Below are 22473 nucleotides of genomic sequence, written 5' to 3'. Positions count from 1 at the left end.
CCTGGCCAGAGGCTACTGCCTCCTGAAGAGCAGCAAGTACAGCCACCCACCCAGAGCCTACCAGAAGCAGTTTCAGCCTTGCTGTAGTTGTTAGGCTGTGAGCTCCATGAGGAAGGGGATCTTGTTTTGATCCCGTGTCCCAAGATCCTAGTACACTGCCTGATACACATTTAAAACATTTAAAATTTTTAAAACTTTGTAAGCTGTGCCTTGCAGCATGTGGGATTAAACCTCTACTTCAGAAGTGCAGAGTCTTGACCACTGAACTGCCAGGGAAGTCCGAATTTCTTTTTTTAATGAATACTATTCCTTCTAAGTGATAGCAACTTTGCAGAGTGTGTTGATGAGGTGGGTTCCCTTCATCAGCAAGCCAGCGGCCTCCAGAAGCTGACCTTCTATTCAGCTGGGAGAAAGGGGTTGCTGGCAAGGACATGGCTGAAGGTCAGACTCGCACCATCAGTCTGACTGCCTCAGGAAGGCAGCACCAATAGCTGCCAGCGCTTGTCCTCCTCTAAGGCCTCAGAAAAAAGCAAAGGACATGGAAACATCCCACCCGTACCAAGGTCCTGCCTGCCATGCAGGCCACGGACCACAGCCATGAAGCTCAAGACGTAAAAGCCAGGGGCTCACAGCACAGGGCTCCTCTCCACTTCGATCTCTGTGAATACTGTTCCACAGCAGTATGATGTATACTAGGCCTTCCTCCACTCAGTGTCCACTCCCTCCCCTCCTTTGCCCTGGCTCTGAATTCCAGGCCGTGCACTGATCAGGATGCACAAGACCTTGTGGGCAAAGATGCTCCTTATAGCAGCAGGTGGGAGCATGTCAGGAATGCAGACTCTCAGGCCCCACCCCAGACATGGCTGCATCAGAATAGTTTATAATTTTTCAGGTTTTACTAGGTCTTTGTTGCTACACGGTCTCTCTCTAGTTGTGCCAAGTGGGGGCTTCTCGTTGTGGTGGCTTCTCTTGTTACAGAGAATGGGCTCTAGGGTATGCAGGCTCAGTAGCTTAGTTGACCCACTGGCATGTGGGATCTTCCTGGACCAGGGATCAAACCCTCGTCCCCTGCTTTGGCAGGCGGATTCTTATCCAGTGGACCACCAGGGAAGTCCAGAATATGTATTTTAAACAGGATTCCTTGATGAATCACATGCACCCTAGGCTTGAGAAGTACTGGGTTAGGGCATACAAACTTCACTGAGAAATGGCCATCTTACCTTTCCATTGCTGCTGCTGCTAAGTCGCTTCAGTCGTGTCCGACTCTGTGTGACCCCACAGACGGCAGCCCATCAGGCTCCCCCATCCCTGGGATTCTCCAGGCAAGAACACTAGAGTGGGTTGCCATTTCCTTCTCCTTTCCATTAGCTATAACAAATGACCACAAATTTAGTGGCTTAGGATGATACTCATTTATTAGTGTCTCCATTTCTGTGGTCGGCAGTCTCGGGGGCTCACAGGGCTGCAGGCACAATGTGAGCTGGGCTGAACTCTCTTCTGGAGGACTGAGAAAACGTGGCTTCCAGAATAAAGTTCCTTCTCCCGTTTCCACACAGCCATCTTCATCAGGAGAGCAACAATATCTTCTCACACTTGGGACCTGACTTCTGCCTCAGTTCAGTTCAGTTCAGTCACTCAGTCGTGTCTGACTCTTTGCAACTCCATCGACTGCAGCATGCCAGGCCTCCCTATCAATCACCAACTCCCAGAATTTACTCATGATGCCATCCAACCATCTCATCCTCTGCCTCAGGCTCCCCTGATTACCTTGAGCCCTCTGGATAATCCAGGATAATCTCATTTTAAAGTCAACTGAGAAGTAAATCCTTAATTTCAGCTGCAACGTCCTTACTGCCACATGATGCAGCAGGAGTACAGGTCCTGGTGGAGGTCATGGGGCCCAAATGCCAGTGACCACAGTGATTTCATCCACAGCAGGTGGAAGCTGGATGAATGGTCTCAGAAGGTGCTCTGAATTTTCAGTCATCCCTGTCAACTTCTCCGCCTGCCATGCCACATCTGGCTCTTCCTCCCTGGCCCTTGGCTGTCACTCCAGTTATCACTGGCTACCCTCCACCCTGCCATATAGTCTCAACACATCAACTCCTTCCCCACCCCAGCAGAGCTCTTATCTGAGGGTGCACATAATTCTGCAGGAAATCCATCCTTTCCACACCGTCCCCAAGCTGTTCTTAGCCACCCAGAGGGAAGATCATAAGGAACAAGTTTAATGCACATGGTACCCATGCCTGCCCCTTGATGTCACCCACCCTTCTCCTTTGGCTCTGTGATTAAGAGACCTGGCTGGGGCTCTGACCTGCAGCACAGAAGGGACCCTTCCAGTGTGTCAGCACAAGGCTCTGGGGAGCTCAGCACCACCCCAAGTTCACCTGAGCCAGTAGCCCTGTCTCCTGGTTTTCTCAGGGTCTCTTGTAACCAGCAGAACTGCACTCCCTTCAATCCAAACAAATTCATATCTGAGTGGGTAGTGGGCCTGTCTTCAAGCAAATCCACAACTAATGATAGTCTGTCACTAGCCACTTGGTCACCAGTCAGATCCAATTCATTCTATCAAGGCTCTTCTGAGTTATCCCAAGACCACACAAATAATCTTAAAAGAGTAGGTTAGGAGACATGCTCTGCTTTGGTTTTCACTTTCAGATATCAGCTCTTACCAGTCTTGACTCCCTAGTGAATTCTTTTTCTAAAAAGTAAGCTTGTCCTCAACAGACAAATCCTGCCACTTGTGACAGGGGTCAGAGACTGCTCTATGCTTCTGAACACAAATCCCAAAATCACTCATAAGAAGTTCTATAGGGACTTATTTGAAAACAAGCCACTGGGAGGAAACCGGTTTGTTCAGGAAGACCCTGATCCGGGGTGAAGGAAGCCCTCCTGGGAACAGATTCTCCCTCCCTAGAGCAGCAGTCAAACTCCAGCCAGTCTCAGGGAGGCGCACAGGAAGACCCACTGTTCACCCACTGCTCGAAAACACAGCTCTTTCAGGGCAGGAGCAAGGGAGCTAGAAAACTCTGATATCAACATAGCAAATTCTCTTCAGCCTTCTTTAAATGCCAACTTGATAACTTTATTAAAGCAAGAATAATCCTCTGAAATTCAAATTCACGTGGACTGACAGTTTCAAATTCACTTGTATCCCCCTCCCTCCATACAAATCCATTGCACAGGATCATAGCCAGCCAAAAAAGACTTTCAACTCCTCCTTTACCATGCCCTTCTCAGTAATAAACAATCCTTCAACGCAGCAGCAACACAGCAGTTACACTATCCCAAGTTACTGAAAACTCCGTAACTTCAAAAGGAGGGGGAAGTCCTCAGAAACAAACATCTGTCAACAACTACTACATGCTGGCAGGCTTCCCTGGTGGCTCAGTGGTAAGGAATCCACCCGTAATGCAAGAGACATAGGTTTGATCCCGGAGTGGGGAAGATCCCCTGGAGGAGGAAATGGCAACCCATTCCAGTATTCTTGCTTGGAAAATTCCATGGACAGAGGAGCCTGATGGGCTACCATCCCTGGGGTTGCAAAGAATCATACACCATTGAGAGAGTGAACAATAACACCACATGTTGGCATGGCCTATTTCCCCGTTTAATCTTCACAGTCCTGAAGGGAGACAACAGCTTCATTTTAGTTAAAATGAGAACTGCAGCTCAGAAGAGAAGGACCGCACCAAAGATTTCCAAGCAATCAAATGCAATTCAAGGTTTAAGTCCAATTCTCCCTACACCTCCTTCCACAATTAAGGATCATGGATTCTACATGAATTTCTCTCTTCCATCAGATCCTATCTAAAATCTGGGAAGTCCTCCTCACAGGGCTGTACCTTTAGTGATAGGGCAGTCCTGTTGGATTTCATGAAGAGGACAGACCAACCTTTCTTATCTCACTGCTGCACATGGGGGCAAAGTTACCACTAAGAAAGGAGAATGGGACTTAAGTTATAGGTCTAACTATGACTGAACTGAACTGATGCACATGGGAGGTAGGGAAAGTAGCTGGTACAGAAAACCCGACTAAAAGATACCATGTACTGAGACACTATGATACAGCATGGGCTCCCCAGGTGGCACCGTGGTGAAGAACCTGCCTGCCAACGCAGGAGACACAGGAGATGCGGGTTTGATCCCTGGGTTGGGAAGATCCCCTGGAGAAGGAAATGGCAACCCACTCCAGTGTTCTTGCCTGGAGAACCCTGTGGACAGAGGACTCTGGTGGGCTGCCGTCTATGGGGTTGCACAGAGTTGGACATGACTGAAGCGACTTAGCATGCTTTCATGCATTGGAGAAGGAAATGGCAACCCACTCCAGTATTCTTGCCTGGAGAATCCCAGGGACAGAGAAGCCTGGTGGGCTGCCGTCTATGGGGTTGCAGAGTCAGACATAACTAAAGCAACTTTAACAGCAGCAGTATTAAAAAAAAAACTCCCAAGTTTAGAGATCTAAAGAAACTTAGAAACTTAACCCATAATTTTCTTTTAGCTAGAAATGTATTAATAACATACCTGTTGAATTTTAAGTACAAGTTAATGTCAACTGACAGTTTAATCTTCTCCATCCAGTAATAAAACTAGTGCCAGACTCAGCCGCTGAGGATGCAAAGCTGTCTTTAGTTCTTTGTCCCTTGCTAGTCAAACTGTGGTCTGTGAATAAGCATCATTGAGGTTGCTCAGTGTAGAGTGTCTCCTAGGGAATCAGAATCTGCATGTTAACAAGATACCCATGAAGTTCTACGAAAAACCTGAAATGGAGCAAAAATGCAGACTCAACACATGTCCAGGGCTCCATTCATTCCTAGTCAGCCTCTGTATCCATTCCATACAGACCCAGCCCCTGCCCACACTCTCTTGGGGTACCTGTGAATGACCTAGGCCTCCCCAACTCCCTTGCACATACCTGCCATCATCTCAGAGCCTGCTCCCTCCGTTTAAGATCTTCAAGAGATCACAGTGCTTCATTTCTTTATCCTCAGTCTGGAAACTACCTGGCCCACAGCAGGCTTGTGAAGAAGCTGTTAAACACCTCTAATTTCAACTCGAAAAAGAGCTAGGAAAAATTGGGTATGTCAACTAAGGTCATTGACAGTGGGTTGCACTGGCAGTTTGGCCAAGCCATGGCCAACCTCCTGAACCAAGGAGGCACAGATGTGACTCCTGTGTATGCCCCTTTATTTCTCTCCAAAACCTACACAACCCAATTTGAATATCTCAAGTCTTATCACATGTTCTGAGAAGTACTTTGCTTTTACCTAAGCTCCTTTATTTAACTTATACGAAGAGTACATCATGAGAAACACTGGGCTGGAAGAAGCACAAGCTGGAATCAAGACTGACGGGATCAATAACCTCAGATATGCAGATGACACCACCCTTATGGCAGAAAGTGAAGAGGAACTAAAAAGCCTCTTGATGAAAGTGAAAGTGGAGAGTGAAAAAGCTGGCTTAAAGCTCAACATTCAGAAAACAAAGATCATGGCATCTGGTCCCATCACTTTGTGGGAAATAGATGGGGCAACAGTGCAAACAGTGGCTGACTTTATTTTGGGGGGCTCCAAAATCACTGCAGATGGTGATTGCAGCCATGAAATTAAAAGACGCTTACTCCTTGGAAGAAAAGTTATGACCAACCTAGAGAGTATATTCAAAAGCAGAGACATTACTTTGCCAACAAAGGTCCGTCTAGTCAAGGTTTTTCCAGAGGTCATGTATGGATGTGAGAGTTGGACTGTAAAGAAAGCTGAGTGCCGAAGAATTGATGCTTTTGAACTGTGGTGTTGGAGAAGACTTGAGAGTCCCTTAGACTGCAAGGAGATCCAAACAGTCCATCCTAAAGGAGATCAATCCTGGGTGTTCATTGGAAGGAATGATACTAAAGCTGAAACTCCAATACTTTGGCCACCCCATGCGAAGAGTTGACTCATTGGAAAAGACCCTGATGCTGGGAGGGATTGGGGGCAGGAGGAGAAGGGGACGACCGAGGATGAGATGGCTGGATGGCATCACCGACTCGATGGATTTGAGTCTGAGTGAACTCCGGGAGTTGGTGATGGACAGGGAGGCCTGGCGTGCTGCGATTCATGGGATCGCAAAGAGTCGGACACAACTGAGCGACTGAACTGAACTGAACTGAAGCTCCGTAAAACAAAATTTCTACCCACACTACACTCTGAAAGATACAAAAATTTAAGTGATAGCTTCTGAGGACCTGTTCACACTTAGCGACTAAAGTAATATTCTAGTTGCAGCCTGCCGTTCACCACCCCTGTCCCCACCCCCTCTTGTTTTATACTCTAAAGAGATAGGGTTGAGAGGAAAATCAAAGTAAAGGTTTGGTTTATCAACTCCAGGGACTTCCCCAGTGGTCCAATGGCTAAGAACCTGCTTGCCAGCGCAGGGGACATGAGTCTGATCCTTGGTCAGGAAGATCCCACATGCCAGAGTAACCAGGCCTGTGAGCCACAACTATTGAGCCCATGTTCCTAGAGCCCGTGCTCTGCAACAAGAAGCCACCACAGTGAGAAGCCTGCACAACACAAGTAGAGAGTAGCCCCCACTCTCTGCAACCAGAGCAAAGCCACACAACAACAAAGACCCAGCCAGGCCAAAGATAAATATTTCTTAAAATGTTTATAAAGTTAAAGAAAAAATTCCAAGAATCATTTCCTTCAGTCGCAAAGGAGGCTTCTACAATGAAAATCTGTAATCACTAAGAGATCTTAGTGGCAGAGCAATAAGCAGACCTCCCAATGGGGCTCAGTGATAACCACCGAAGTGTGCAGGCTGCTCTGGGGCCATCAGGGCCCACCTGGCCAGTCGAGACCACCCAGAGCATTCAGGTTTTCTCCAGATAGCCACTCCTGAACCTGCTGGGTGCATCCCTGCTCTTCCTGGCTGGCACTAACACAAACAAAGCCTCAAATATACTAGCTTTGGTTTTTAAGGAGAAAAGTAACAATTAAAGGGGGGGGGGGCTTTTTAAAAAACCACAGATCATATGGGAAGCACACCTTTTTCAGGTGAAGAGAAAGGAGCTCACATTATGACAAAGAATCATACCAAACACCTCAGATTGAAGGAGGAAGTGTTTCATGACACTAATCAAACAATGCTGAAGTTAAACTACTGTTTGGTTTGAAGCTCTGAATAAGTTCTAAGTTTTTTATATTTCACATTTTGTATTTTTTATTAGAGTCCACTCCACAGTCAGCTAAATAAAAGCAGTCATAAGACCCCACAAACTCTTGCACAATTTAAATCTTATGAAGTTAATTTCATAAAAATTTAGGTGTGTATTCCTAATAGCCAACCTAAAAATGCTGTTTTTATCTATGGTCTAAAATACTTCAATCTAACTACTTTAAAAGATTTAGTTCCAGTGTTAAAAAATAATCCCATCACTATCTCTTTCTGTTTGTTTTTACATGGTTTGCAGCAAAGACTGCTCCGAGTCAAAAAGATCCACAAACTAATTCAGCATGTAAAAAATAATTTTACAAAACATCCAAGCCAACCTTTCAAATCCACTTTTATTTTCCTTTTTCCTCCTCACATACAGAACTTTTCCACACACTGAATTTCTTGTAGCTATAGTCACTTGATGTTGGTCAGGTACCATTTTATCCCTTAAAACTTTGCTGGCATCAAAATATGACAGTTAACCAGTGTTAAATCTATAAAATATTTACATAGCACAGCACATTAAGCTTTAGACACTTGGCAATTAAACCACATAAAAACTGGACAAGACCCCCAACCTACATGTTCAGAATCAGGTGTTCACAGTCCCTATCTGGTGACTGTACATGGTTCAAAAGGCAGCAGAGGCAACAGGCAGTTACTCCGAAGGACATGGACCACTGTTATCTGGAAGCACATTATGTTATCCCAGTGCCATGTACCACTCCACCTTTCTCCAAGGCGGTCTCGTAATTCTGGAATGGCAGGTCCCGCTGATACAAAATGAAGACAGACAACACAATGTTTACTCTGTAGAGACATCCTAACTCCTACTATGCATGCATGGTGATCTTGAATGCAACCCGTCCTAAAAACTTGTCACGGTCATTCTGGGTTTTTAGGTTGGGTGATCCATCGATCTTGCACTCAACCATTACTTCTTTTACGTCACCATCACTACCAAAGCTGACCTGGACGGCAACTAGTGGCTGCAGGTAGCTCCCCTGGCAAATAAAGGAAAATACATTAATTCAAATTCTACAGTAACTTTAACTACACTTTTCAGGAGCTTGCCTATTCTTTAAAAATTAAAAAAACAAACAAGATTTTAATCTATTAATTAGACGTATTTTTTTTAATCCTCTACTTTTTCCCTAACTGAATATTCATTTACTTTTACTTTTTTTTACTGATCAAAGTGTTTTACAACTATGGATTTTCCTCTAAGCACTGCTTTAAATGTATTCCATAGATTGTGATTATGTTGTGTTTCATTATTTTTTAGATACTCTATAAACTTGGTTTACGTTTCCTTCTTTACTCAAGAGTTGTTTAATAGAGAGGTCCCACCTCCTCCCTCTTTAGGAAGGGCACTTTCAATAATTTTTAGTTTTACTGCATTTGATCACAAGGTATTATTATAATATATTTCTATCTTATGAAACTTGAAGATGCATTTTTTATGATAAATTTTTGTGACAGTTCCAGGTGTTTGAGAAGAACATGTACTTATCTATTAATATGTATGATAAACATGTGGAAGATTACCTCACTGATGTTACTTAGGTTTCTAATATCCCTATGGTTGCTGTTTAACTTGGTGCAAATATACTCATAACTGTTTTGCCATCATTGTGGTTTCTAAATACAAGCCTTCACCAAAAGGAACTAAGGGCTAATTCCAGGGCCAAGGCAGGGAAAATACAAGATGAACCTGGACCCCTTGTGGTGCCAGAAAGTAAGTTAGTACTGTAGGAATCCAGGGAACATGCCTAAAGGACACAAAAGCTAGAGCCAGTCTCCACCAGCCAAATGTGGGAGAGTTTTAGCACCAAAATAAATGATTATAATGTATTAACACCTAAATTATGTAACAATCTATGGGACTATATTAATATAAATAAATAGTGGAGAAGAAAATGCACTTTCTTAGAGTGGAATGCCAACTAGAAAATGGAAAAAGGAAAGATGAAATTAGAAAAAAACATTTGAGAGCAATTCTATTAATAACTGATTCAGGAACGAATCAATAAATGCTAACATTATGGGAGCAATAATTTTACAGACTCTCCAAGAATTCACCCCATATAATACTTATTGATTACAAAGGGAAAAAAGTATACATTAGAGCAATTTGGCTGACACCACCTTAACCAAGTGTTCAAGGTTAACATCACCATCAATGCGACTCAATACCACATCCCTCCTGACATGCCATTCTGAAAAGGACATACATTTCTTCTTAGGCATTCATGCCAAAAATGCACAACCTACATTTAACCATGAAAAAACATCAGATAAACTCAAACTGAGGAACATAAGCCACAAAGTAAGCCCCAAAAGGCCTGCACTCATTTTTGAAGAGTTCAAGGGCATGAAGCAGACCTATTGAGGACTGTTGCAAGTTACAGGCAACTAAAGATGTCAGAATTTAACAACCTGGACCAGGAAAACACTTTCTTGTGCAATAAAGAACATTACTGGAACAACTGGTGACATTCCAACATGGTCTGTAGGTCAGATATTAATACAGTTCAATGCTGATTTCCTTTGTTAAGTACAGGATGGTTATTATGATAATGTCCTTACTTTTAGGAAATTCAATGTAAAGAGGATTTAGTGTAAAGAAGCACCGTGTTTATAACTTAATGACAAAGGGTTCATGGGAAAAATATATATGGAGACTGATAAGACAAATGATGTAAAACATCAACACAGGCAAGTTGGGTAAAAGGTTAATAGGAATCCTCTGTATGGTGCAAGCCACTTAAGTTTAGAATTACTTCAAAATAAAATTAAAAGTTTACTACCATATATATATATATATATATAATGCTATATATATAATAGATACAGAAATTCCACTACAATAATAGTTATCTCTGGGTAATGACTTAACCACTTTTCTATATTCTTTAAATAAGCACGCACTATGACATGAAAGAGAAAATGTTATTTTGCAAATAATCATCCTTTAACTTATCTGCTTCGGTTTTGTGCTCAACTTGAAGACCTGGAGTCTCCGTCTGCCATCACCAATGTATTTAAAAACCAGAATAGATGATGCACACATTACACAGGCATTTGTCTACCTGACCCAGACAACTGGCATTTTAATACACATGTGCCAGTTTCCCAAGAGTCTCAATCACTTAAGAATTTCTAAATACTCACATGCAGTTTTTTCCCATAATATGGAAAATATTTTAAATCTATCGTTCCATTGGAAGGATAAGTTGATAGAAATGCTGTGCTTTCACTCTAAAGTTGAAAACAAAAGAAACTCTTGTTAGGTCACAAAAAATAGTTTTTAAAAGTATATTTTTATTAAAGCGATATCAATTATGAACAGTATGGAGAAACTACAATGCTGTTTCAACTGTATTTGCTACAAGAGGATTTTTTGAAAAGAGACTTACTCATGTTGATTTAAACCCCCTGACATGAATTATCCTGATTTCCTCATTTATTTCCATGACAGTCCCTTTAACTTATAGCTCGATCTACTCATGCACTGTCTGTAAAATCTTATCTGTGTTCCAACTACCAAATGCCCGTTCTCTAGCCACTGACAGCAGGAATACACCAGGAGGTCTGGGACCAAGGAATTCTAAAATGAATAAAGTACTGTGCACTTCCAGACTGGGAAGCAACAGCTGCCACAACCCAGGATGTGCCACTCAGGCCTGGGAGCAGCAGGTCCAAAACAACCATGATAACTGTAGTCAGAGGAAGAATGGATCATGCAGCTGATAAAAAACTCAAGGGAAAATTTAAAGTACTCTAAGCTAATACTCTTCTTATGCAATCTGAATATCACATTTTCCTTGAATTATTTTATGAGCACATGTAAGTAAATTAAAGGTGTTATATGACTGCTGCAACTATATTCCATGTGTTTAAAGATAAATTGTACAGCACAAGGAATAGAATCAATATTTTATAACAACTATAAACAGAGTATATTTAACAATTGTGAATCATTCTGTTGTATACCTGAAACTTATGTAATATTACAAATCAATCATACCTCAAAAAAGCTTTTATACACAATAAAAACACAAACCTAGTATTCTTCCTGAAAAATAACCAATTCACAAAATTTCTCATGTAACACATTCTGAATAGGTCCAGTATTAATGACTCTAACTTTACACATACTGAGTAGATGACAGAGACACCAAATTATTAAAATCAGTGGCAATGTCACAAGGCAATAATATAAAACATTTCTAAATGTTTGAATTGTAGATTTGAATAAACTAATCTCTACTGTAGAAAGAAAACATGAAACACTATAGCAAAACTAAGAATCTCCTCTTAAGGGAACCCCTACTCTCTGCTTACTTCACTGAACCACTGTGAAGTAGCACATGTGTGTGGAGAGAAACACATGAAGAAGCAATACAGACAAGATAGCAAAGACTAAATCGATGACACTCCAAAAGGGGGGCAAGTTCTAATGATCCAGACCAAAAACTGCAAAAAGAACAGGCAATAACAAGGCTAAGAAAAAGTACAGAAGCCTTTTTTCAACCACTATTCAAATACCACCTTGTTATACTCCTTAATTTAAAAAACGTGAAATCTAAAATAACAGTTTACACAGGAGAAAAAAAGTCACTTTAATGTGTTTCTGTACATTACTTACTTTTGTTTAACCTTAGTATATGAGCTTAATTCCTACAAACACAGAGAAGTTCCCCAAAATGTAAAAGGTTTTCCTTGGGTTACAGTTTATTGAGTACTTCAGTGTGTATGTTCAGCCAGATACAACACTCAATTTATATTTACCTTGTTTAGGCCTAACAACCCTTTCGTGTGTGCGATCAATTACACAGAGGGGAACTGAGGCTCACAGTTATGGCCACACGCTCAATGAACTGCTCCACTGGTTTGTATCAACACCACCAAGCTGGTAGACTTTTAAACTTGCATTTTATATCTTCAGTGAAAATAAACGTTTAGAAATTGAGAAACAATAAAAGGTATATCCGAACAATGATAAATTTTAGGGTAAAGCTGCATGTCATGTTTTTCTACTAGCAGTCACTAAATTCCACTGAAAACAAAATAAAGATTTAAAATGAATGCATTCTGTTTATTCTATATCACCAACACTTGGAAATCATTTGAAAAACACACACCAAATATCCTAAGCAGTGGTTATCTCTGGGCAAAAATCTACCAAAATTTTTCCTTCTTTATTTTCCTAAATTTTCTTTAATGAATACAATTCATTTTTGTAAGGGAATTAAAAAAACTAATGACATAAATATGAATATTACATCTTTTGCAGGAACTATTCTTTAAAATTAAAGGCCACTTCTAAGAGCATGTCCTATCATCAATGTTTTAGTGTTTCCAGAACTCTTAACTTGTATAAAGCAATTAAAGCAGATCAAAGAATATAAGACAAAAGAAATATACTACATAAAAAGTAATTCAACTGAAGAATTTACACCAAGAACACTTGATATAGACAAATCTAATGGAAAACAGCAATATGATGATATGCAATAAATGTTTCCATCTGTTCACATAGCCACACCTCTAAAATTTATGTATGCCACCTGGTTACTCCTTTGTAACTAGCCTATGAGTAATGCAAGATTTTACAAACATTTCTTCCAATTTTGTGTTTTTTTTCTAAAAACAAAAATATTCCACAAGAAACAACACAAAAACTCTATTTTGATTATTTTATATACGTTCCACAAAACTCTTCAAAGCAAAAGGAACAGCAACTGAAACCTGAGTCATCAGACCAAAATTTTTCATTAACATTTCTCCCAACCATTCTAGAAGCAAAAGAAACGTAACAGATAAGGAGAAAAACCCATTTATAACCCTAAGGGAAGAGTTACACAGAGTTGTTTATACTGGCCACAGGCTTACAGAAATGAAACCTTGGGAAAGGAGTGGAAAGCTTTCGCCCTTCTGGCCTGCATATGTGTGTGTGTTCATTCTCCTTTCATGGTGGTGTTGGCTCCACAGACTCACTGGCTCAAATGTATCTACATGGTCCGCTCACGTTCAGAGGTAAACGCCCTTGAACACAGGACACTGTCATAAAATCAGCACTTTTGCCCGGCTGAGGGCTCACACCCGGCATCGGGAACCTTCTCTTGGGAAGACTTGCAAGCAAAGGCGATCACAGAGTTACACATTTCCTAAATCTATCACGTAGCTGAAACATTTTCTTCTAAGAGATGGCAGGAGAGTAGAGGCTCACTGTATTTTTAGAAGGATTTGTATACCAAGAAACACTCAGCTCAGATGCAGAATCTGGTTTTCAGTGAGATTCTGATTTTTTATCCAAGTTTCCTACAGAGCTGACTACAGCATAAGGAGATCTAGTGAGTTGCCTATGGTTACACATGCATACTTCAACCCAGATGAGAAAGCACAAAAATTTCTAGCTTTTTATACTACTCTAAACAACGAATAAATACTCAAAATAGATCAATACTCTAAAGCAGGAGTTCTCAAAGTATGGGTCCCAGACCAGCAGCATCACCAATACCTGGAAACTTAATTAGAAATGCAAACTTTGGGGTGTCACCCCAGACCTACTGAGTTAGAACCTGCACAACTGGGACCCAAAAGACCCTCCAAGTGGTTCTGAGGCATGATCAGACTTGAGAACCACAAGCAAGTTTCTGCCCAAATAAGAAATTCATTTATGATTAAAAGGGATTACAGTTTTCTTTGGCAAACAACTTCAGAAGTGATTTCAATTTAACATTTCAATCAAGACACTTCTGTCATTAACTGAAGGTGGAATGCTAATATTTTATTTTACACAGTATCAAAATTAAATTTAGAACTTAACAGTTTCTCCTGAGAACTCTTACCCATCATTTACATATTTGTCTTAGTTGCACTTTGCAGCATGGAGAGAAAACAAAAGAAATCATGAAATGAAAATAGCACAGCACTCTGGAAAAAAATAAAGTAGGGATAAGAGAGCAAAATAATGCCTCTACCTTAAGGAAAAGATATCGTGTTTCATTAAATCTCAGATGCCACTGATATACACCAATTTATGTACTATTAAGAGAGAAAAAATTTTATACACTATTAAGACTCTATCAACTATAAGGCCAACCCCAATTTCAGTGTTATTCAGGTAGAAAAAAGAAATTGAATCTTAAAATCAATGAAATATGGTACGTGTAAATATAAAGGGAAAGAGCGTGATATCAAGTGCACACAGAAAATAAGTCTTTTCGCATTATCATTAGCAAACAGAAGGTTGGAGGAGTTTATTCTAAGAATGGCACTACAATGGACTTTAAAATATGACAGGGAAGGGAAAAAAATGACTAAATTCATTAGACTTTTAAAGTATTTTTAAGATATACTAGAACTTCAACAGAAATTTGGTTATTTTCTGAATACCAACCTTTGCAATACAGTCTATCCTTGGTTCTCCTTGAGGCTTTAATCCAATTATCTAAAGTAAAGAAACACTGATTAAGTGAAACATCACAACTGTATACAACAGAACCTCCTCCTTTGTTGCTGAGGACAAGGGATAGGAAGGTTGAGATGAACATTCTCTCTCTTTAGTCGAAAACTCATGTCCAACTCTTGCGATCCCATGGACTGTAGTCCACCAGGCTCCTCTGTCCATGGGATTCTCCAGGCAAGAATACTGGAGTGAGTTGCCATTTCCTTCTCCAGGGGATCTTCCCGACCCAGGTCTCCTGCATTGCAGGCAGATTCTTTACCGACTGAGCTATGAGGGAAGCCACTGCCTTAAAACCTTTTACGTTTGCCTTTTGATTTTATTTTAGAGGAATAGAATAGACTTTTCAATATAATAATCTTACCAATTATCTATCTCATTATAGTACTGGGGCAATTTAGAAAATTAAGTCAGTCATCAAAAAATTGACCAAAACACAGTATTGTACTTTGCTCCCCTTAAAATAATAGAAATCTTTACATTTCATTATTAAGACATCATTAACGCAAATAAGCACTGCAAAGGCACAATATAAGAAGTAACTGTTCATGAAAATGTTAGGTCACCACCCAACCATGTTTCCATAGCCTTCTACAGAACCCTACTGTATTTCAGATCTATAAAACACATACACTGAATGAATCCCATTTTAAAGATGGGACCATTCAGCTCTATGTAATGAAGCTACCTTCATGTATGCAGTTGATGTAACTGTGTGAATGATATTTATCCATGTATTTTGTGAGGATTTTTGGCATTTTGAATTTATATGCATTTTAGTTTATAATTTATATGCATTTTAATGTGAATGCCTTAAAATATAAGTACTCTCCCCCAAAGAAAAGTAGTGTTGCAGCCTAAATAATAATTTCAAGAGCAATAACTATCTGTGCCCTTGCAATGACTCTGGAACGAACTATACTGGGATTTGAGGCCCTCCCACATGCCTATGCAGCATCTCAGTACTGATTCCCATTTGCCTGATGATATCTTCCTGTTAAGCCTGCCAAGTTCTGCCTCCATCAGCAACTACAGTCTCAGACCCTCATCATTCAGTGGACATACTGGCAAAGAAAACAAACTTGGAAGTTTGGCGCCGTGGGAGAAGGAACCAGAGCTGCTTCTCTTCTCTGTTTTCTATTGGGAACAAGTGTTCCATTAATCTAGGTGTTAATCTGATGGGACCATTCAGTCCCTTCAGTCAACTATGGATGACTATGAAGATCATTTCTTGTGTGGACTATGAAAACCCATTTCTACTTTATTTAACAGTATGTGGTATGTATGAGCTCCCTAGCATTTCTAGGGAAAGTAGGGGTCCCTTCCAAATAGTTCACATTGCTCCCACTTGCTGCCTGCCTACCTTGCCTTTAGTTTCACCTCCACTTTAATCTTAATTCTTAAAGTCTTGCTAAAACATTTATTGAGTGCCTACAGTGTGTCAGGCAATGTTTCAGAATGATCTCTACAGTGCTACGGGGTAGTCAGAGAACTGTCATCATCCGCAGAGGGAGGGGAAAGATAGACTGGAGGGAAGATGGTCTGGACACCTAAGCATCTAGCTGGCTCTCCCTAAGGGAAACTCCTTATCTAGCAGTGCCAGCTTCAGAAGACTCCAATTTCAGTTTTATTAGGGATGCTGACTTCAGTGATGTGTATACTCAAGACCTTGAGAGGTCTGCACCTGTTCAGGAACCTGCTTATTCTCTGAATAAATGACCAGGAATGATTTCACTCTTCAGGAGAGACCATGTAGGCCTCAACAGGTTACCTGGACTGGAACCCAACTCTGCAGTACATTTAGACAGTAGCAAGGCACAGGGTTAGGCGATCACTTCACTATGCAAGGAAAGCACCTTCCTTTTGCACAGTGACCCCAAGACACTATTACTTAGACACAGAGAACATTATTAGCTTCTTGGTTTGCTGGTGGCTATACAATTCAGGCACTTCTTCTGGACAACATAGCATAATGCTGGCTAGGCTCATTTTAATACAATTTTATCTGTATTTTCACTATTAATTACATAGATGTATACTGTAAAGCTATTCAGAAAAAAGTTAAATGAGCCCAAAGTTCACAGATCTGCCATGGGATTTTAAATTACATTACTGCTAAGATGTGAAGATGAGCACAGCACATTAATACCACCATGCTGTGGGCATGACCCCCAGAACACCTGATGCCTGAAGCCCTGATCTACGCTTAAGTGTGTGTGTGTGTGTGTAGCTAGCTCCCAAAGAGAAAAGCTGAAGTTGTGTTACTCCCTAATTTATGACTAACTTATGAACCCACGGCAGTTTTTTTCTGTACTGGTTTTCCAAAGGACAAATCACTGCTAGCCTTTTACATAAGCTACCACCAAATGAGATAGCACTGAATAAACAGTTGTCAGCTTAACAGGAAATTAGAAAAAAGCAGCAGCAGCAAGTTTTGTACATACTCTGTTCATTTTCACAAGAATACAAGGCTTTCCTCCTTGGTAGCCAAACGTGGGATCATCCACACCACTGCATGCTTCAAGTAAAGAAAGAGGAAACTGACACGCTCTGTATTCTGGACCCTTCTGCTCAAAAAAGGTTCCACTGGTACAATCTGTGAGATTCTTCTGTTCTTCTAAGCCATATGCTAAAAAGAAAATACGTATGTGTGAATAGATCAGTCAAAAAGGACCTTAAACACAACCAGAACTGTGTCACCCTTTGGACAATATTCTTCAAACACAAAAACAACAGGCCACGCACCGGGAAATTTTAGGGCAAGAACGTTAAGTCTGTTCCTCTAACTTCTAACAGCTACCCAGTGCTTTGCAGTTTACTTAATTTCAATACAAACTGGACGACAGAGAGATCTCTTTTGTCACCATTAGGTGGCACCAGCCATGGCTACAACATTATCTGAATGCTTTCGATGTTCTTGGCCCAAAAGGTAAAATGGTGAGGAAATAAAAAGGCATGGCGGCTGCCCTTATGGAGCTTATTTACATTGTAGTGGGGAAGACATTGCTGAATAAAATCATAACCAAAGGGCCTAAAGATACACGGAGCTACAGCAACCTATATTCTAAGTGGACTGCAACAGAGCTGATTAGTAAAGGGGCCCATGTGAGGTAATGTTAGCTTACCAAATGGTGTTTTCAGCAGAGGTGGAGGTAACAAGATATATTCAAAGTGACAGGGGAGCAAAATGGTTACAACTTGGAGATGGGGAAGAAAGGAGAGGCAGACAATTCAGTGATTTTCAAATGTTTGCTGTGCACTTGGCACAGTGTTAGACAAAAAAGTGGCACAGCAGTGAGCAGGTCAGCTGTGGTCTCTGCCCTGAATGATCTTAGGCTATTGCAAGATACCCACTAATCAACAGTCAAGACATGGTATCACAACGCCTCACAGTCAGTGCTTGGGTGTAACTGGTACTAGAAAAAAAGTCACCTAAAATGAATTGAACCAAAACAGGAACCAAAATTTCAAAGCAAACACATTTAGTTTTGTCGTTGCTCCGTTGCTAAGTCATGTCTGACTCTACCAGGAGCCTCTGTCCATGAGATTTTCCAAGCAAGAATATTAAGACTGGGTTGCTATTTCCTCCTCCAGGGGATTCTTCCTGACCCAGGAATCAAACCTGCATCTCCTGCAGTGACAGGCGGGTTCCTTACCACTTAGCCACCTGAGAAGCCCAGTTAGTTAATTTTATCTATTTATTTAAAAGTAGTTTGTTTGCCTGCCTTTCATGCTACGAGGCTTGAGGGATCTTAGTTCCCAGAGCAGTGACTAACCCCGGGGTTCAGCAGGGTAACTGAGTACAGATTTTTCCCTTTAAAAAAAGAAAAAAAAAAAAGGTCAAAATTTTTGGTTTTTTCTTTTGTTTATCAAAAATTAGGATACCATTGGAACCATGTACCAATTTAAAAGCCAAGAATGACTCAGTATTGGGGTAACAGGGAATGGGCTAAACTTTTGCAACAGAACACAGCCACTGACATTTATGACTCCTTTTTTGACTTTTCTGGCACAATTCTGCAGAAAGTATTCAAGGCCTACACCAGTAGCCTCCAAGGGCCTCTCCTGTATATACTCTGTACCAACAGAGTCATTTTTGTATGACGCCAACTTCCACTTCTACACAAAACCTAGGTAAGTGCAAGGAGTTGGACGATAAATGGTCAGAATACGAAGACGTCTCTATGCTGGGCATGATGGGAGCACAGAAAGGTCACCTTCTCAGAGACAGCAACCAAAGAACCCCACATTTTCAAGGAAAGCCTCAAGGAAGCCATAAAGAGGTGTAGGTAAACAGTGGGGGAAAAGACCTGAAAGGGATCAACTGAACTAGATAAAATATTAAGTTCTAATTAGTATTTATAGGAAAAAAAACCCCATATAAGACAATATATCCTTTTAACAGGAGACTCTATCTTCTAAACATGAGAAACACATCCCTAGGAACAACAATAATTCAAAGTTTAAAAAAGGGAAGGGGGATGATGAACATTAAAGATCTGAAAGTAACCCCCCAGTATAATAAAATAAGAACAGAAAATGAGAGAGCAAATACCCAACAACTAACAGAATAGTTCTAGAAAGAGGACTAGAAAAGTGAAGTGAGGAAACTTTCAAGTAATAACAGTTTCCTCAACTGGAGGACCCAAGTCTTCATCAGGAAAGATCCCAACAAGTTTTCAGCAAAATGACACTATAGAGACTGACACCAATACAAAATTTTAGAACCGAAGGAAATCTAATTAAACACAAAGCAAATACTGCCGAACAGAAAAAGGTAGATACAAAGGAACTATTGATAAAATTCTCTATTTAGTTAAGCTACAAACCATACAAGCAAAATGAGATCATTTTCAGAAATGAAAGGACTAAAAACTTAAACTCCATGTATCTTTAAAATTTTTTAACTGAAATATAAGTGGAAATGTAATCCACATATAACATTAGTTTCAGGTGTACAACACAATGAATGCTTTAATTATTTGCATACACTGTGAAACGATAATCATGGTAAATCTAGTTGATATCTTGTTCCCACATACAGTTACAAGTTCTTTTTCTTGTGATCTATTCTGTTAGCAATTTCCAAATATACAATTTTGCTAATAGCAGTCACTATGCTGTATATTATATCCCCAAGGCTTATTCACATATAACTGGAAGACTGTTCCTTCTGATGATCTTTCATCATTTCACCTCCACCTCCTGCTGCCCCTGCGACATCCTTTCTGGATCTATGAGTTTGGTTTTCTTGCTTGTTCTGTTTCTTATATTCCACACATAAGTGAGATCATTTGTTGTGTGTCTCTGTTTGACTTATTTCACATTGCATCATGCTCTCAAGGTCCACCCATGTTGTTGCAAATAGCAAGATTTCATTCTTTTTTATGGCTAACTAGTATAGTGTTATATATACCATGGAACAGTATTCATCTATCTTTTCTTACAAAGTTATTTGAGAACATATGCCACCAAAACTAGAGAGTAAATAAAGAATAACAAAGCAGGAGCCAAGAAACAGTGAATCCAATTCAAAAGTGATCAAATGAAGTCCCCAAATGATAGCTGGGTGGTGGATGCCTGAACAGAAACCAGTGCAGACTGCAGAAACGGGAAAGACTTAGGAAGGAGTTTTGCATCAAAAAGGACTTAAGAGAACACCTCATATGACACTATACAAATAAAAGAGTTAGACGAGAGTCTCTACAAATGGTAGACTGTAATGTAAAGCAAGTATAAAAAGGCAACCAATAATGAAAATAACTTAGTAGTTCAGTTACTTTTGAATTGAGAATAGGGGGACTTCTGAGGCAGTTGAGCTAAATCCTCATCTAACATAAAAGGAAATAAAGACAATATATACAAGTGGTAAATCAAGAACCAGCAGGAAAATATAACTTTTAAAGATAAGAAGGGGACTTCCCTGGTGGTCCAGAAGTTAGGAACCCACCTTGCAGCACAGGGGACACGGCTTTGATCCCTGGTTGGGGAACTACGATCCCACATGCTGTGCAACAACTAAGCCTGTGTGCCACAATGAGAGCTGGTGCGCCACAATTAAGACCCAATGCAAAAAAAAAAAAGACCCAATGCAGTCAAACAAATACAATTTCAATTAAAAAAAATAAAGAAGAAAAATTTCGTAAGAAAACGTTTAAAACCATGAAGTTATTTCCCGCTGAAAATATATCCACAATCAGATAATTTTTCACAGCCTCCAATGCTCCAATTGCAAGACATGATCTTCACTCACCTGGGTGACTGCAATGGGCTTTTGACTAGCCTCCTTGGTTCCTCACCTAGAATCTAGTCTCAAAATACAGCCTGAGTGATCCTTTAAAAATCTGTGTGAGTTGTTATTTTCTGCTTAAGAACTTCCATCTTGTTTGCTGTGAAAGTCAAACAACTGAGCAACAACCTCTAAGGCCTCCCTGACCTCAAACCCCTACTACATTCTCCCCACTCACTCCATCCAGCCCCTCTGGCTCCCTTGACAAACTTTTCACACACTGGACCTTGTGAGCCTCAGGGCCTCCCCACCTACTGCTAGACAGTTACATGGCTAGTTCCCTCCTTCTCAGAGTTTTCCTCAAACATTCCCTTTCAACAAGGCCTTCCCAGGCCACTCTGTTTAAAATTGTGATTCTCTTAACTCTATTTCCTTTCTCTGCCTTATTTTCCCCCACAGCACTTATTACTTTCTAACACACCACTAGGTTATGAAAACTCCAGGAACTCAGAAAATTTTCATTTGTTCCCTGATGGAAATTAGAGTGCTTAACATACACAAAAAAACCACATCCTCTGTGAATAAAGCAAAAGTACGGCAGCTAGCATGGAGGAGGGCAGGGAACTATTGTTCTAATTATAGGGCTTTCTTCACTATTTGTCTTTTAAACCACGAATTATACTTTCACAAAGCATCTCTATTTAAATAACAAGTATATATTTAACTATCAAAGAAAAGAGATTTAGGAAGGCAGTTATTAGAAGGCACAGGATCAAAAGGTTTTTAAGACGGGAGTTGAGGATTTTTGCATGTTGACTGAAGGAATCCAACAGAGAAGCTAACCATATATAGGAGAAGGATCGGTAATTAGCACGATGTTTCTGAGGCAGTGAGAGTGGACAGGTGGACACAGATAAGAGGAAGGGCAGCTTCCCTTGTCAGAGCAAGAGGATATTACTGAAACCTGGAGAGTTCCCACTTGAGTATTTCCACTTTCTCTTGAATCAGGAAACCAGATTATACGAAGAAAGTGAGTTAATGGGCAGGGGGGGCGGGGCGGGTAGGTAAGGAGCTAGTTTTCAGTAGAGATTGGAAATAATCCCCTCAGAGAATTTCAGCAGGTCTTCCAGGCAGTAGATTGGGTCCATTTGAGGGAGGTGATCAAGCACTCACAGTGTTACTTAGTCCTCAGAGGGCAGACTCGAAGGAAGGGCTCCATCTAGGAATCACACGGCTTCTTCGACTTGCAAGTTTATACAAATGGACTAAGAGGCAAAGGATTTTAGAGTACTAGCTTCTATAAAATCGAAATGAAAAACTATGGAACTGATAAGCCTGTCCAGCAGAGAAGCTGAGAGTGGAGAGACTGGAATAAAATAAAGGGATCAGTGAACTGGAAGTCCCCAAGAGGCAGACAAATAGTCAGGGCAAGTTACACTAGCAAACAAGAAGGTGCAGGGAGCCTCATCAGTGATCTTGGCAATGGAGTCCTACATGTTCTAAGGAGCAACTGCAGGGGAGAGAGGCTGAGGAAGGCCTGCCTGTTCATTCAGATGCTAATACCACAGAGTTA

General features: G+C 40.6%; 1 protein-coding gene across 1 annotated transcript in view; it reads right to left on the bottom strand.

Moving 5' to 3' along the window:
• Positions 1–7528: 7528 nt before the first annotated feature.
• Positions 7529–22473, bottom strand: part of ATP1B3 (ATPase Na+/K+ transporting subunit beta 3) — a 34827-nt gene continuing 19882 nt past the window's right edge. Inside the window, exons 4-7 of the mRNA XM_040233980.1 lie at positions 17116–17300; positions 14606–14656; positions 10372–10458; positions 7529–8201 (exon numbers count right to left, since the gene is read on the bottom strand). Of these exons, the coding sequence (XP_040089914.1) occupies positions 8031–8201; positions 10372–10458; positions 14606–14656; positions 17116–17300 (494 nt within the window). The 3' untranslated portion in view covers positions 7529–8030. The remainder of the gene's footprint in view (positions 8202–10371; positions 10459–14605; positions 14657–17115; positions 17301–22473) is intronic.

Source organism: Oryx dammah, unplaced genomic scaffold (genome assembly GCF_014754425.2).
Source record: "Oryx dammah isolate SB20612 unplaced genomic scaffold, SCBI_Odam_1.1 HiC_scaffold_2, whole genome shotgun sequence".
In the NCBI taxonomy this organism is placed as follows: Eukaryota; Metazoa; Chordata; class Mammalia; order Artiodactyla; family Bovidae; genus Oryx; species Oryx dammah.
The sequence above is the reverse complement of the archived record's forward strand: the minus strand, read 5'-3'. Positions and strand labels throughout refer to the sequence as shown.